The sequence below is a fragment of the Balearica regulorum genome, chromosome 13, assembly GCF_011004875.1.
Source record: "Balearica regulorum gibbericeps isolate bBalReg1 chromosome 13, bBalReg1.pri, whole genome shotgun sequence".
Taxonomy (NCBI): Eukaryota; Metazoa; Chordata; class Aves; order Gruiformes; family Gruidae; genus Balearica; species Balearica regulorum.
Window position 1 is genome coordinate 1,254,267 of NC_046196.1, and position 18,174 is coordinate 1,272,440.

At 42.2% G+C, this 18,174-nt stretch overlaps 1 protein-coding gene across 2 annotated transcripts in view; it reads right to left on the bottom strand.

Annotated features, from left to right (window-relative positions):
• The window catches only part of NFAT5 (nuclear factor of activated T cells 5), a 73,197-nt gene that overhangs the window by 27,086 nt on the left and 27,937 nt on the right, over window positions 1–18,174 (bottom strand). The window contains exons 3-5 of one of the 2 annotated variants that reach the window (XM_075765696.1): window positions 7,657–7,718; window positions 6,635–7,193; window positions 1,595–1,787 (exon numbers count right to left, since the gene is read on the bottom strand). In XM_075765696.1, the coding sequence (XP_075621811.1) occupies window positions 1,595–1,787; window positions 6,635–7,164 (723 nt within the window). In that variant the 5' untranslated portion in view covers window positions 7,165–7,193; window positions 7,657–7,718. The remainder of the gene's footprint in view (window positions 1–1,594; window positions 1,788–6,634; window positions 7,194–7,656; window positions 7,719–18,174) is intronic. The other variant, XM_075765695.1, reaches the window with a different exon arrangement.

An 18,174-nucleotide genomic window follows, 5' to 3' on the forward strand; every position in this document is an offset into this window, starting at 1 on the left:
ACATTCGTGCTGTGGTCGCTGCAACCTTTGTGATCACATTTGACATCAGTTCTTCTGTTTGTGTAAGTCAGGTACAGCATCACTCCTCTGGTAAGCCTCTCTAGGAAACCCTCACAGCAAAGTCCTGAAGTTCTTCGTAGCCATCCTTGCAGATGGCTGAAACCTTTCCCGACGGGAGAGGTCTGTGAGCAGGAGACTCCTGTTAGTTACCTATAGAAAGCATCGTCCATTATCTTCTCAGGGAGACAGTCTGTAACAGATACCAAAGCATTAGCCCTGAGCTTCCTCCCTCCTCTGATCTCAACAGGCCACTCTCCAATTTCCTGCTGGAGGCCCGTGCAGTCCGGGAGCTCCTTATGACACACGATGTCCTCTCCTCTTTCGGAGCAGCTGCTGCACTGACAGCATTCCAGCCATGTTCGCTGCCCCACGTCTCTGCGATTCCAGTCAAGTCACAGTCCTGGGACTACACAAGAGAGGAAACAAGACCTGCAAATTCACACTGTGCATTAGCGTGCAGTCACTGGAGAACAGCCTCTGAATGTTCTCCCTTTTGAGTGGGAATGTGAAAGACCTCTTTGTAGCCTTCTTCCTCGTGTTTCTCCTCCATTTGTAGCTCCTCCTTCTCGTCTGGGCTTCAGTCCCCATCCTCTGACGAACTTACAGTAAAGCCCTCCTCACCAGGCTGCCAAGCCTGATCACCAGCAATTCTACCCATTTTGAGTAAGGCGAATTGCATCAGTCCTTTTCTCCGCTCCAAATGAAGCAAGACGAACAAAGAAGCTAAACGCTTACTGGAGAAACCAGCTCTGCAGCCAGACCCTGGACTCCTGACTGCATCTGCTCTACTCAGATCCCTCCCCGTCATCAGAGGATTGAGGACACCAGTCAGTCCCCTGTGCCGCTCATCCCTGCCTCAGAGCAAGTCACCATCGCCACCTGAACTCCACGGCATCAAAGTCCATACCGGAAATGGGCTGATTTGTTAAGTGTCCATACAACCGCTTCCTCTTTTCTTCCCTCTGTTCCATAACCCACTACCTCATTACTGCTAACCATACTGAGCAGTACGGCCCATAAAGTACACCTCAGCTAGATCTTTACGACTCTACTGACAGGTAGACACTGGATATGTGGATTCAGACACTTATTAAAAACCAAACAAACAAAACCAAAACAAAAAAATTAGCGCTTTGGGGTTTTTTTAAATGACATGTAGTTTTATGCCCTTACCAGTAAGGCATAATGATGACCCACTGTCATCAGCAATCAAACAGTTACGGCATTTCACTATCCTCGCTTTGCATGCCTCAAGTGTCTATTTGCACAGTTCGTATAATTGGAGTCTAACAGGACACGCATCACAGATTATATATCATTGCCTTGACATAAAGCTTCCTTCCCCCGGTAACTCTGTGACGCAGATATTCTTGTTACCTGCAAGAAGAGATACAGTACAGTCTCTACAGCAAAGAGACTGCAAAGTTCCCTGAAAAACGGAGATCCTAGGCCTGCCTGAACTGAACCAGCTCCCGTGCTACTAAAGCATCCCTCGGAAAGGAACCCCAGTACCACTCAACGCTACACAGCCTACCTTTACAGTTGGAAAGCCTTGCTGTGTCCGGTCTTTCACCGAGCCTCGGCTGCCTTCGGTCAGGTAACGAGCCCTGTGCTGGGTTTCCGGCTGTACCACTATCTTCAGCTCCTTCCCCTCACTCTTAGTCGGATACTGACCACACAACATTGGGGTCTTCTTCCCTCCAGCTCCCTTCTGGTTCTCTGATGCTCTGGGAAGTCAAAGCAGACCATTAAAAGGATGTTATAAGCAGCTCCCCAATACAAGCAGACTAAATCACTGAAAAGCTAAAAAGATAAAGAGGGTATATTAACAGATAGAAGATTTATAGTTGAGAGCAAACTTTGGAATTCTGTTTCAGACAGAGAAGGAAACCTGCAGGATGAAGAGGAACGGTGCTTCCCTGCCTCCTCCATCCAGTGCGAACAGGAACTGCTTTTCAGAGAGCAAACATAAAGGAAGGGAAAAGCAATTAGCATTAAACTATGTTAACATACAGAAGACGGCTCGTAATCTGCTTTTTCATAGTATGTGATACAGCCTGCTATTACCCGAATAAGCTGTTTCGCTTCTGTAACAAATATGCATATGTACACACACACACACTGAATGGATTTAAGGTTAAATGAATCTCCTTTAAACAGGAAAACAGCCTCATGCCTGTCTCCGCCTCAACTTGCATATCCATGCAAACTCAAATACTAATTTCTGTCAAAACCGATTGATAAATTTATGTTAAAACCAAATTAGTTATTGTAAAAAGCTCTGACAAAATCGCACCAATTTTAAATCTGCAGCATATGCAAAAGGACTGTTTCTTTCCAGGTGTGTACCTTAAGATGTACTGTATCTGGTGTTCAGTTCCATAATTAAAACCCGAATGAAGAAGCCCTCCAAAGTATAACATCATGCGATCGATTTTGTGTTCGCTTTAAAGCACAATGGAAAGTAACTCTTGACCTTATACAGAGCAGGTTTGTATAATGAACCTGAAGTCTAACGAGCTCATTGCACACTAGCAACCGTAAACGTGCCATGGCAAACGGTACAGGCAGGGAAAGGGCTCAGTGAATTTGTGCAAATGTAATACTTTTTTACTACCAAAAAGTAGTTTCTAACAGCTAATGGCTCTGAAGAAAGCAGTTTAAAACAACAGGTGTGAATTGCTTCAAAACCAAATCCTGTTTCAACATAGGGAACTAATTTAGTGAGGATGTTTTCTTCTGAGGGAGAAGGGTGAAAGAAATGCTTTTTCTTCAAAATCGTTTGCCGAGAGCTTTGCCACTGACCCAAGGGCTGGGGTAGCCACCGTGCTCTCTTCCCAGTCACCAGGGACTCCTACCACCAGCCATTCTCAGACCTTTCCTAAACCTCCTGCTGTGCAATGAACAGCACGAGGCAGCACGCCCGTACCGAGTCATCCCCTCCTTCTTCAGCTCCTCTCCTACAGAAGGGCCTTCTCCTACCCCAGGGAAGGTGGAGCACTTTGCTCCCAGACTCCACCACATCTCACACCCCAGAAAGTCCCATTTGCCATGCTCTTATTTCTGCAAAGCCTTCCAAAACCTTTTAGCACCTGTACCAAAGGGTTAAAACGCACACCGCTAGCTGTTACCAGGGCTGAGCTCTGTAAGAATTTCATTCACATTTTTTCTGTTCATGAAGGTTAACCACTTCACCACGGACTGCCCAGCGAGCCTCCCCGAGCAGCCCTGGCCGCCTTGCACGCTCATCTTCAACCCAGTAACAGGATCTAGATAAAAAACTGGTATAAAAAACCCTGCGAGAGTACCATCTTTCTGGCAAGGAGTCCCGATTACTCTGCCACAGTCTAGTCAAACAGGCTGTTTGAAAAAAATAACAATGCTATGTAAAAATATACCTTCGTTTAGGGAAATAAAAGGGACAAAACTGTTCTTCAATGTAGCATATACAAAACCTCTGATATGCTAAACAAACTGTAATTAACACCACCGAGCTCTTCGCTCCTGCGCAAGTTAAGCAAAACCACTAATCGAGCTTGTTAGATAATCACTTTCTCTGTTCTTCCTCCAATGGACAGTAATTAAAAGGAATACATTTACTAACGTTCAGCATCTTCTCTCTCTCACTCAGAATTTTACATCGCACAGCTGCAATCCCCTAGGTTCCCCGAGGGAACGCGGGACGGAGTGCTGGGCAGCCTGAGCGACTGCTCGGAGCGTGGCGTCGGACAGAACGGCATGCCGGGGCCCCGTGCCCCTGCACCGCATTCGGCTGGGCACCACGACACCACAGGAGAACGCTCCGCATAACGACACCGCGTGGATTGCTTGGGCTGACCTGGGCACACTTGGAAGTTCCAGCTCCGTAAATTCATACGGGAGACTGAGGTGATGCTGAATTTTGAAGGGAGGCGTTAGAGGCAGCCATCAAAACGCAATTCACTTTGAACGCTCCAAATGCCCCCTTTGGGCACTGCGACATTAATGCTTCGGCCTCTCCGACACAACTGGCTTTTCCCGACAGTACTTTTAAAACCCAAGTTACCTCAATTGTCAACACACTGATATTTTATACATTGTCATATCTATGCAAAGACATGCTGCCTGACAATTATTTTGAAAGTCTTCCCTCTAGAAACCTAAAACAATTATTACTTTCAATCAGATTAGCTGAACTTGAAAGCAATTGTAAAGCCTTCACCAGACCACCTCAGTGGTCCGTCTTCTCAAATTACGAGGATATATCACTTACGCATCCTTATCACTTAGTTTATTTATAATACTAATATTCACACATGTACAAATAGTAAAATATTTCATACGCACAAATTTATTCATTTATTAGCTTAACTGTTACCAGGCGGTGTCTCCTCAAAGCTAGCACTTCTTTTCTAAGAAAGAAATATAAGTGGCAAACCCTGAGATTCAACTAGAAGGGACTTCCCGAGCTAAGGCTCGCCTGGTCCTGCACTGCCATCAGGGCTGTTCCCGGGGAGAACCTGAAAGCCAAAGTGAGACCAAGCACGTCAGAAGCCTCAGACTCTTTGCCCTAAATCCCCATCAATTCATCCGTTTCTAAAAGGGCTTTCACAGATTCTAAGAGTTTCCACAAGAATATATTCTTTCCCTTCCTAGCTCTTAAAGACAACTGAAGAAGTCTTTTTTTGAGGCAAATGCTCTTGCCACTTCACAAATTCGCGAGGGTGCTTCCCCTGCTCTTTTCTGGAAGCCAAAAGTAAATGAACTGCCTTGGCTGAACTCCATCAGGCTGGGAAGTTAAAAAAACCCCTCACTACTATGCCCTAGATTTGTAATGCCAAATCTCCATATTCTAACAGCAAAATTAAGTTTTCTGTTATCTTGGCCATTTCTTATCCCAGAGCGTGTATTTAAAAGCATGGTTCTGTGACATAAGAGTTTTGCTGCGGTTCAATCTAACCTGTACACAACGCACTGGGAAGAAAAAATCACGCTGATCTATCCCTGCGTTCACAGAGCACTGCTGACAGCACTGATGAACGTTCACCGGCCAGCCCCTAATATTTCAGGGAACGTTACAGTCTTGGGACACTTTAGATCGAGATCATACGTGTTGTTCCAGAGTTTACTAAACCTCCCGCCTGTCCAGAGATCCCATGTACAGCCACGCCGTTCCTGCCTTTCGACAAAGTTCGTTCTCTCTGTGAGGGAGAGCTGACCTGCTTTGTGCTGGCTGGAGGCACCTCCCCAGCCCCAAGCAGCTGCTTTACACCCGCTAACCCGCTGCTTTGGTCAACTACATACTAATGTTTTACTTTATTATCAATTTCTGCTGGCGAAAACGAGAGATGCTGGACAACCGCAGTCGCACTTAGAGCAGCTGTCGTAAGGAGAGACCCCAAGACCAGCGGTCTGAGGAGACGGGAGCGGGCGGCAGAGCCAAGGCTCCCGCACCGGCCAGCTCGGCTTTCCCCGGGGCTGGACCCAGGCCAGCACACTCTGGAGAGTTTCTCAGAATCACCTTCTGACAGGGAAATTTTAAGTATGGAACTGTGATGACCCTGGGAATACAGACTCCAGGCTCTTTCCCTTTGGAATATGAGAAGTTCATAATCTTTCCCATCAGTCAAATTTTAATATTCACCATTACTGTGATGAACATTAGAACATACTGCAAGCACATACGTAAAAGTAAAAACAGAAACAAAATACGCCCCCCTCAAAAAAAAAAATCAAATAAAAAAGCCCAATCTATCCACTTGACCATCTTATAAGTACTGAAGAAGCTACAAGTTAAAAAATTAAATAAAATAAAATCAATGTTTCAACACGCTATTGTAAACTGATGGACTTTCCTCTTTAAGCAATGACTGCAATGCATTTAGTGAACAGTGCGAAGTGGGAGAGATGAGAGACCACCACCCAGGCGTGCCCACGTACAGACACTCACATGCACACAACCCAGAAGCACAGAGAGAAACAGGATTAGAGATTTATTTCTGAAAAAATCAAATACAGAAGTGAATTCACAAGAAAAAACAAAATCTGGTTCACCATATCATCTTAACATTTTATAAAAAAGAATGTGTTAATCTCAATGATGAGAAATCTTCGCAAGCCATTAACTTCTACTCCCATCGCTCTCTCTATTTGATAAATAGAGAGAGAGACAAACAGAAGCGGGTAAAGTGCACAAACTGAAATCCTCACATAAAATCCTGCAAAAAAATTACGATTTAGGGTGCGTCCAGTCCACTTCTGCCTGTCTTTTTAAATACAATAACATTTTCATTGCCATTTATAAATGGAATTGTGCAATATTTTAGGAATTTCACTTAAGAATACAGATGAGCTCATCATCACTGCGTTCAATTATTGCAGGGAAGTTTAGCTTTATCTTCTCAGTGAAGATTAACAAGTCTAACGAGAACTTATCGTGGGCTAGGACGCAAAAAAGAACAGCAGAGAAGGGAAGAGATTTATGTGAGAACCTGAGCAGAACACTTGATGAGGGGTGGGGGGAATTTTATTAGTTTGGTTTTACATATGGCGATAGAACTTTTTTAAAAAAAAAAAAAAAAAAGCAGATACCAACCCATTTCCTGCTTTTGAGTTGCCTTTGCTGTCCGTGCTGAGCTGAGAAAGGACATAGTGAGGCGCTTTGGCACTGTCGGCATCAAATATATCCATGTTGGACTCTTCACAATCTCGACGTTTGATCCCTGGCCTCTGCTTTGGATTTCGTTTGCGCGATTTACGTGGCACCTCAGTGTTATCATTGTAGGAACTGGTACTCATGTTACTGAAGTTGGAGGGTGAATCCTCCATCCACATACTGCAGCTCTGTTCTGACTCCAATCCACACCCCTCATCCTGGCAGGACATCCGACTGTTGTCCAGCAAGTCCTCAGGTGGTGGCGAGATGTACAGGACTGTGTGTCTCTTCGGCGTTGACTGCTGCTGCTGGACTGCGTTACTGGTTAACTGCTTTTCACTTACCCCTCTGGTACTTACCCCCACGGCTGAGGAGCAGCTCTCCACTTGCATAGCCTTGCTGTCGGTGACTGAGGTAGAGTAAATGGTAGGACTGGAAGAGGTGGTAAAGGAGCTGCAAGCACCGCCCATGGAGGAAGAGGAAGGAGCTGAAGAAGCATCTGCGGTGTATAATTCAGAAGTAAATACAAGATACAAGGTTCTGTGTGTGCTGGCTATAGCAGTCCCATTGAAATACAGTGATTTATGAACCGATTGCTTTCCCCCAACAAATATTTGGAATTTGGGTAAGTTTTAGAATGTAAATGCTTAAAGCAGTACAGCCTAGCCAGTACGGTACTTTGGAAATGTCCAAATCAGACTTAGTATGATCCACTGTAATCAACTTGTTTTAAAACTTAATGTTAATTCATAAAAATGGCTGCAAGTAAACAGAGCTTTCATTGCCTCAGCTGGACTAGTTATTTGTGTAGAAGCCATTTCATCTAAAATAATGGAAGCCCCAATGCAAAATGCTTATAATCCACATTCAACGCCAATTAAACCATTTATTGTTGGAATTTTTTTATTTTTGAAAAAGACGGGACTGTGCTTAGCCACAAAATATTAAAATAAGTTTCTAACCTATGAAGCAGAGAACTACAGGTCATTTTTAATGCAGACACTCCCTGCTTCAGAGGCAAATCCTGGAATAAAAATATGAGAAAATAAATGAGAAAAAGAGCTGCTGATTATTCCATCATCAATGAGAAATAAAATATAAAATCAACTGAGCTGGTAGGCAAAATGGAACTGGTATCAGTCACTATGACATAGCTGTTTATTTTGAAGGTTTAAAACAGGGATGAAACATCTGTACTGGTGACACGCTGATACAAGACAACATGAAATTTCTGCAATTTGACTCTCTTGGTCACCGAGACTGACTCGTCTCAGGCTTTATTAGCCGAGTCCCCTGAGCATACAGACAGCTTGGGACAGACCTCTCAAAAAATCACATTAAGCAGAATATTTAAACAACGGGGCTGTGACTTCTCTGGAGGCCACACCGATCGATCTGGTTTAGAAGCATGAAAGGACAGCTACATGATTAAAACCCTGAAGATTTCTGCAGAACAACATCATCACTTCCACTTAAGAATTTTAACGGACAAATCGGCTGAAAACGTAGCCGAAAACATTGGTGAGAAGCAGTATGGACAGCCGTAGGTCTTTACTGAGTTATTTAAATCAGCTGCAGCTCACTGCGGAATAACTGACTGAATTTTACATTCAGATTTAAACTTCCAGGGGGAGATGCTATTTTCCGTATTTCTGTGCTACTGACCACACCTCACACAATAAACCAGAAGCCCAGAGATAATCTAATTTTGGAAACAAATCGTACATAATATGTATACATCATTATATGATATGTTTGTTCAGCTAGTTACTGGTGCCATAGAGGTAATACCTATTATTAAGAGGAACATGATGTTTTCCTTTTTGTTGTTTGGGATTTTTTTTAAAACCCAAAATATTATCTCTCAAGTCTAAAAAGTTTAGAGATAGTTGAACTATTTTATCCAGTTTAAGCTATTTCAAAGTAACAGAATGATGCTCAACCATGAGAGAGAGACATATATATTTAACTAACAGCAAAACTTAGTAAACCTCCCTACTTGCTAGTACCAGGGGTATCAATGACTGATGATAAAGAACCTTTAAACCATTATTGTTTCTTACAGCTTTTCTGCGCTAAATGAATTTAAAAGTAAGTCTACGCGACTTCAGATTGTAAAATTTAGTGGGCATTAGAGTTTATCAATAAGGTATTCTGCTTTTCTCTTCATGGGAAGTCCCTTCCCTGAACCTCCCAGTGAACCGGGAGCAGATGAATGATACCAGTTCCATTTTCCAGTTTGTTCTCTGGCAAATACAGTGGCTGAAATTGGAGAATTCAGTCACTTTGAACTGCATTCCAATTTAAAGGCAAATTTATCCTTTCTATATCATGCATTAATGCAATGCTTTTCTCAAAAACATTTATAGGATTGGCAAGAACTATTAAATCTAGATATTTATTTCAGTGACAATATTTAGGAGCTGATTTGCAGCCACTTTGAGTTGAGAGAGATCGTTGCTATTTGGGATGTTTACTTTGTTTTGTTAGAATAGAATTCATTCCCATTTGTCATTTAGACACTCAAACAGAAAGTGCCAGAAACACGCAGCACGCATACAGCATATACACCGCGTGCAAGCGTTGGCAAGCGGAATACATGGAGCAGACAGCAGTAACGCTGCAGAACGGGATTACTGAACAGCAATATTTCCCCCACGTAAAAACCGCTTCTTCTTGTATCGGATGAAACCGAGTATCGTGCACAGTACCATGCAGCGTATGTGCCTCTCATGTCTGCCTGCCGTGAGAAAGACTGACAAATAAATAATTCTGTATGCTGAAACCAGGTAGCAGGGCTCCAGAGCTGGAAGACTTTTCCTTCAATAGAATAGCAAAGACTTATCTTTTTGCAACAAATACTGGGAATGTTTTCAAAAGGTCTTTCAAAAGACCTGCGAGAAAGACTTGAAGTGACAATCCCCACGCAGGTCTGCCAGAGACTGGGCAGACCCTGCGTATCAAACGGTTCAAGGCATACCCTGTCCAGAAATGCAGCAACTGTGCTCTTCCCTCACTTTCCTAGGGAAAAAAAATAAATCCATCACCAAACAAAATACTTTTCAGCGTAAAGCTGAAAGAGCTGGGAACAGTATTGGTATTTTAGGGTGCAGCATTTTGCAATAATTCAGTTGCTATCATTATTGCCACCCAAAACAATTTCTCCTCCAGGTTTTTCCCCTAGAATTAAAAAGCATGTATTTGTATGATTAGGTGTATACATTTTTCCTTTATACATTTAAAAAGGAAAGAAATACTGTCCCTCATAAATTGGTTATACTCTCCTCCATTGATCAGAGACACCCCTACGTAACAATAAGATTCGATTATCAAAGCAATATCAAGCTAAACAGTAATGGCAAGCAAACCTCTCTCTTTACCCTTATATACTCTCAAAAGAATGCCATTACCATCCATAGACATGCAAGTATTTTAAAGCATGTACAAGTCAGTTATAAATAATTAAAAAATATAAGAAAGTATGAAATATTACAGCCAATGAAATAAACTGGCTGTATTAGAACAATCAAATACACAAATTTAAAATCTATTTTGGGGGATAAATTAGTAATTGTTTTAGTAACATTTTAAGTTACGCAAAAACTAAGAAAAGCCGTAAGATTTATGTTTTCTCAGAGTCTGCAGGCCTTTAGCCAACTCATCTTCCTTTGAACCAGTAATTAAATAAGAATTCACAAAGCTACTCTAACGAATAAACCACTCCGGTTTTACATGGCTCCCGTTTTGTTTTACCAATTTATTCTAAAGCCAGCGACAATGCACGCGTGTCTGCCACCCAAAGGAGATCTGGTGGAATATGCTGCATTTGGGGGGTGGGGGGGGAAGTTTATTCTAAAGTTTTCTGTAATTCAGTCTTGACTGGCGTTGCTTTGAAAGGTGAGGGCGTTGTGCACTCCTGGGTGGCGAGGAGCGGAGGAATGCCGTTTCCCCAACATGCAGATAATGAGCAGAATATCACCAGCGGGCGCCGGGGCGAGGGCTGTACCTGGGCACTGCTCTGCCAAGGGAGAGTGGAAACACAGACACGCCTGTCCCAGTTTAAGCATTTCTTTTCTTTGAGGTTACTTTCCTTAGACACCTAGTAAGGGGAATTGTTACAGGTGGCTCTTTCATCTGCAATTTAACAGTGCTTGCAATGACAAATATATCGTTTAAATGAGTATGTACATTTTGAAATGTAAGACTGAATATATTTTAACACAGCCTCCAAACAAAAATCGCTTTTCAGAGCAACCACGCTGAACAGAAGCCAAGTGCATGTTATGGCAAGTATGCAGCCACAGTATTAAAAATGAAACGTGCACCAGCATTGCAAGGTGGGTTTTTTCCTTTTCCTTAATTTAAAAAAAAAAGAGAGAAAAGAAAACTACTTCCACATTAGAGCAACTTTGATCACTGTTGAAACTAAACCTCCTGCATCTATTCATTGCCACCATTGGAACATGTCAGGTAGCTGACATAAGTAATTCAGAATTTGTTGCCTGTCCTACAAGCTTTCCTTCTCTAAGACAGGCAGAACGGTATCAAACGGTTCAGCATAAGGAAGCCCTGGTTCCGTTTCGGAGCAATTCTGTAATGAGCAATTCTGTAATGGGTAAGTGAACGACAGAAAGTAACCAAGAACTAACAAACTACGCAGTTAGTGCTGGAGCTGAGGGTGCAAATGAAGCAACGAATTACTCCGCACTATTCCTAGCAAGAGTAGATTTCAAAGAAATTCCAGTTGCTAGCGACGCCCGTCATCTGTACATTTGCTTCCCAGAAAGCTCCCCAACATTCACCTCCCTTTCAGGCAGTGAGCAGGATGACATTCACGGCTGGGACACTGAGTAACTCGGGTTCCTTCTGCAGACCAAAGGCAGGCAGCACGGGAGGGACGCAGCCCGGCTGCGGCACAAATACACGTTGCTAGAAATCACGGGCTAACGTTAGATCAGAGACTGCGGGAACACATAGAGCATCCCCATGAGCGAATCAGCACAGTCTTGTCTTTTCATTAGCATAAAGCACATTTATTACCTCCAGAATCAGCAACTAAGGCAATGACATATTTCTATATCTTATTATCTTGTGAAGTCAAGCAATGCCTTCAGCCTCTGAAAAAAAGGTCTGAAAGGCAGGAGAAGGAAAAATCTTTTTAAAATCGTTACTTGGCATTAAGGGAGACTTGTCTTTAGATAACACTTACGTGGAGCCAATCCTGAAATCCTTGTTCATTATTTGCAAAGCGATCCTTAAATACAACAAGGATTACCAAGTTCTCACAAAGAAACAACTAGCGTCCTGATGACTTTTTTTTCATTTATTTAATTGCAGCTGGAGTGCAAAGCAAGTCATCTCCCAGATTGGAAAGCTTAAGACTGCAAACACAAATAAATTGGAGATATTTTTGGTGTTACAAGTTTTTCAGCCAGCTGTGCACGAATAGCCAGGACCAGCAAAAAGCCATGGAAGCCATGGAAGAACTCGCCTTTTTCTCAGCCCCTAGCCTGCATCCCACGCCATCCCTAGGCTATTTTCAGAAAAAAATTACGTGTCAAAAATGAACACTCACCACACAGGGTGAGGTTTAGGTGGTGTAAAAGCTTAATAAGTGACGTATACCTGCGTATTTCGTTTGTCAATGTATTCATTTATCTAACATGTCATGTTCTTGGTAAGACTTTTGTGTGTTAATTGGTTTATTTGAAACACTGGACACAGAAGAACAATTTCAGAACAAAACCGGAAGGACACTATGTGCAAAATTTCCACCATCAACCCTTGTGTTGCCAAAGGTTTTCAAGGTAAAAACCAGAACTTACAAAGTGGCTGCAAACCTGCTTTCAACACCTCACATGCCAAACTTGGGTTTCTACTTTTCTTCTTCTTGTATTACTGATGTAATGTCAAAAACTTTTCCAAAAAGTTTAGTTTCAAATCAGTATCAATCCACTATTTAGAAATAAAACAAAAAAAATAAAACAAAAAAAAAAGAAAGAAAGGAAAGAGACTTATGAAGAAGTCTGAAAACAAGACCGACCTATACCCTGGGTGAGATTGGATGGGTTAAGTGTCTCTGGCACTATTTGTCTTCACTATTGACAGACACTGTCACACAACCCACCACTCGATGCCTGTCTCTGAATGGCGAAGCTAGAATGCAAGTTAAGTGTATTAATAGAGAAAAAAACTAGCATCCCAGCAAATATAATAAAGCAATCCAATTCACCAGTTATTAAAAACACTCAGATTCAAGATAGGTAGGTTAATTTAATTTACATTAAGCCCAACAGTGTAAATTCCCCTTACATTCACATGCTGAACCAAGCAGTGCATTATACTTTGGGTAAATACATCAATCTGGTTTTGTTATAAATGACATCCGTTATTAAATTAACACTCAGGTTTAGGTATCGAAATAGAACTTGTTAGTGGCTCACACACACCAATTCCATGTGTCTTAGATCCTTCCCCAGTGGGAGCGTACAGGCAAGTCAGAACTCTAGGAGCCTCAGCTGCTCTCTTCAAGCACTATCCATCATCTCCTTGGCTCCCCCCATGGCTCGCTACCCCAAGAGTGACTGGACACTGATGTCAGGATTGATGGATCTGACAGAGAACACTTCGATTGAAGAAACAGACTCTTTGGTTCATTAGACACACTGTTGGGTTTTTTTTCTAAGAAATTAAGAACTCTTCTTGGCCTTCATGAAGTCTTTGATGCTGCTACTGCAAAAAGGTGCCCAAATAACAGTACAATAAGATCGCTCTCTTTCTGCCCTTCAGTGGCTCAGGTTTTCATTACTCATGAAGGAACAGGGAATTCTCTTGTCCTAAAGTAAAAAAGGCTTTTTGATGTAAGAATAGGAGCCACTTAATGCAAGAATTTGCCATAAAAAAAGTCTTCTCAGAATGATAAAACAGCTTGTGTTTGATTGAGCAGTTCTGGAAAACTGGGCTCACTGACTATAGGAGATTCAGGAAGACTGAATTTAGAAAAAAAATTTAGGAAAAAAAAGAGATTATCTAGAGTACATCTACATAATCCTTTATAAGGAAGCTCCGTTCCACGCAGAGGAGTGGGTATGCATTCAACACATACAACCCCACACAACTACAATGTTTTAACTGACTGTACAGAACGTGTTGTCTAAAAAGTTTCCATAAAATGGAAGCAGTAAGAGAAATCTTTTGATTTCACGTTTCCTAGCAATGACTTCTCACCAGGAGCCAGTTCAGAATGACGAACATACCTCTCCACCGCCACCGAGCCGTACCCAACGATGGCCAGACTAACGCAATGAGCTCCTTGTGGCTCTTTCGGGCACGCGCTTTTGCCAGGACTAACGCTCAAACTTGTTCCCATATACGTTAGTTCTAACATGCCAGGGCACTGTGCTAATATACAGCCCCAGGAAGATGCCTTTTTAAAGGGCATTAGGATCTGGTTGAAATTAATTCAGTAAGAAAGAAATATTTGACACATGAGCAAAACAAGCACACCGCAGACAGAAATCCCGGGAAGACGTCCTCGTAGGAAATTACAGGAAGGCATTTCCAACTGGGAGGGCGGTGGGAAGGGGAAGAGAAAAGCCTACAAAGAAATGGAAGTTTTTACAGGCATTGGAGAGCAACTACAAAGAAGAATCTTTTTTTCTGATAATTTGTTTACAACATCTACTTATAAGCCTGGGATAACAGAATTAGTAGCAGCACTGATACCCCCTTTGAAATTTCTGGTAATTATTTCTGCATCAACAGGAAAAAATGAATAATGACACCAGGAAGGATGATAAGTTGACAAAATATTTTCATTAAAAATAAAAATCAAGAAGCCTGACTCTAGCTATTCAGGAGAAAAAAAAAACAAACTGAAACAAAAACCCCCCACATCTCCATTTTGAAACTTTATTAGAATCTTTAGCTTGAGAACGATGAAAAAGCCCTACTTGGCAGTGGAAAACATGACCCACACCCCTTAGCACCCAGGCTCTACCCCACAGATGCTTCAAATAGTTTTATCCGTTTCTCTACAATAGCAATTGAGAAGCAAAGCCTTATTTTCTTAATTAAAATAACCAAAAGTGCTTATAGCAAGTATTTCAATGACAAATCTGATCAAAAAGCCAATCAAAAAGACAAGTAGTTTGTCCCTTTAATTAAAAGGAGCACAAAATTGACATGATCACAAAAAGACAAAACTTTCGTCCTTTCACAAATATGTTCCCAGGATACAAACATAGATGTGTGGGAGCCAGAAAAATTCAACATCACAGATTAATTGTAGCCAAGTACAAAGAATGCAAAAAGAGTTCAGTAAATACATTTCAGTGGCATAAAATCTGCTCCCCTTTCGTTACAGCAAGAACACCACTCTGTGGAGAATTCACTTTGAGATAAGAACTGGAAACTGTCGGAATGGAAACGATGCAGGAAATACTATCCTGGGGAACAATACAAAAACACGGAAAGATATATATTCGCCTCTGTGGAAAATGGAGAGCAGCTTAAGAAGCTCATTCCAAGATCTGCTACGGAAAGAACAAACAGATGATAAGCAGAGAAGCAAGTTTCTGTAACAGCTTCCGTCACTGGGGTTCAGAAGGTTTGAGCATTCTTGGTACTGGAGGTAAAAGATGAAAACACAACACTTGTTTAAAGCCCACGGTCGAACATACTCTTGAATCATCCCCAAAGGGCAAGAACAAGGCGCTGACCTACCAACTAGAACAACCCCTTTGAGAAAGGACTTAAACCAGCAGTTTGAATTTTAAGCACTTGAAGCCCTTGTTCAATGTGTCACGATCAACACGAAAAATTTGTTCAACCTTTAAGAACCAACTGAAGAGAATCAAGCAGCCCTCCTCGCAACTAGAGCTTAAAAATATCGTGTGAAAGACATTATTAAAGCTTCAGGCACAATTATTTCTTCTAAGAAATCTCCAGGCACAGCTCACAATGACATTCCTCAGCATGACACCCGCATGCACTGAGAGTCTAGAAGATGATTCATATTTAATGTGTTTATGGTACCGCACCAGGCAAAATCCTCCTTTTCCTGTCCCCTGAACAAAGACACTTGTAACTCAAATAGCAAGCACAGAGAAGAGTTCCTAGCAGTAAAACCAGATCCTTTTCCTCCTTTCTGCTTTCCAAAATAACAACAGAATTAGAAACTTGAGATAGCAGCTGAGGTTGTGAACGTTGCAGCTCAAAATCCTAGAGTTCTATTCAATTATACTTGCCTGTTTGATATTCAGAGAGTGGGTAATACCTCTTTTGTCCGGATTAATGAATATGAGATACACGTTTATTAACAAATTAATGAAAATCCAATCAGCAACATTCCATTTTAAAACTCTTAAAACTGTTCTGTAAATCACAAATTTCCAAATGGAAGAACTAGAAGTCTGCGCCTGCAAGGTCATCACTGCTAAAACCAGCCCATCCTGTTCCTCCAAAAAAACCAGAGAAGTTAACTGCAGCAATATATATTTCTCACCTATGATGTGATTTATAGGAAATAAAACCCCACAGCAAAGAGACTGACAGAAAAGCCTCAAGTAAACTGAATTTCAGCCAGATACTACCTTACTCTGTGTTGTGGGAAGCAGAAAACAAACCGTGGTAACTATTACAGGAGTAGTAAAAAGCTCTCACCACTTCAGATCATTCCCTGTAACATAATCCTCTCATTATCGAGAGTAATCATATCTGCAATCGACTTCTACATACAGTGTGTGAGCAGCATTTCAAATTAGCCCTTCCTTTTAAAAACAAGAGTAAATGAGATTAGCTACAACACAATGGAGGCTGAACTATCATTTCCCCAAAAAGTGAGGATTTAGAGCAAGTAAGAGCTGACATGAAAATAAAAGAAGACAACAGAGAGACAAAAAACAAGGGAAAGATTTCAGACAGAGGAACGCTAGGCTGCCAACGTCATCCCTCCTCCCCACCCTGTCATCTCTGCAGTGTCAGCTCCTTGAAAATGTGCCTGTAGTCTGCTACTAAGGACTTGAAATATGCAGATGAACAGTCAATCTTGGTCTTTTAAAATATAAACGTAAAATACACGTTTATGTTTTCCTGTATAAGCATATAGGCATGCATAAAGCCCAGGCTGATTTTCCTCTTTAGAAATCAGAGCCCAGCCAGACTTCTCATTACTACAGAGGCAGGGTGATAAGGCTCGGAAATGTAGTAGCAACTTTTCAAAGACACTGTGGCAATCCCAAAACACCTTTTATCTAGAAACACAGTACAGCTACACAGCTGCAACACTTGTGTCCTATTCTCTTCAGAAAGTGGAGAGGTTTGGGTGCAAAGAAACACAGAACTAACCGGAATGAAAAGCTCCTGGGATTCTGGAAGCCAGCTGAGAACCCCGGAGAAGGCTCCTGCTCCAAGGCAGTGGGTGCTGCGGGTACTAACGACAGCCCAGAAGTGCTGACTTCAAGACGGCTTAGAGGAGGAATCCTAATCAGCCTCTACACAGCAGGAATTTGGGGGGAACACAACGGGGGAACTATGACTCTAAAACAATCCACTGCGATCGACCGCAAAGAGTAAATTCACCTCTTCTTGTACCCCCACCCACAACTTCTGTAGATATTGATGTTCCTTCTCTGTTCCCAAGAGTTGTCCCCAGCTTTAAAGAGACAAAAAAAGTCTGGCCTCAGACTTACCAGAAATACCCAACCATCTGTCCACCCTCGGGGTATAATACACATTTGAGATCCATCTCACCTCCCAACACCAGGAGGAGGAGCAGGGACTGTTCTTTCCACCTTTCTGCTCTGTCTCTATAGTTCCGGAGTACAGCCTATAGACCTGTTTTGTAGGTAAACATTTACCTAAGACACATGCATTTTCTTTCAAGGATGTGGTGGAGGACAGGAGAAAAACAAAACCAAATGAAAACTCCACTACTATGGTACACTAAAACTATCCGACATCATTCCTTGGCCAAACTACTGAGGTGAAGCCTGCCCCGAATCTGATGGGAGCTGGGCACCCACTCCCCTGCAAGAACATCAGCAACATGGCTTTGGGCTGGGGCTCCTCTCTCCTTACATGTGCCCCAGCACAACCCACTGGTGAATTCTCCTGGTCACCACAATTCTATCTCTATAAAAGACCAAGATTCACTTGTTTGCGCCCTCATTGTAGTTGACAGTGACACAGGCAATGAAAACAAAACTAGGCTTTGCTACATTTGGGTTTTTTTGTCTGGGTGGTTAGGGTTTTTAAGCACAATTTTTAACAACTTGGAGAACTGTAGCTGCTTGCGCTTAATACTTCTGATCCTGATTTTAGCGGCACCCAGAAATTTAGCTGTCTCGTCACGCTGATGGAAGGGCTCCAAAGCCACAGTTCAGTAAATTTAAGCCAGCACAAACTGAGGGAAGCTAGCTCCACCTTTCCTGACTGCTCCTTCCTCGTCCTCTCCTTGTGCCACCACAAGCATCGTGCAG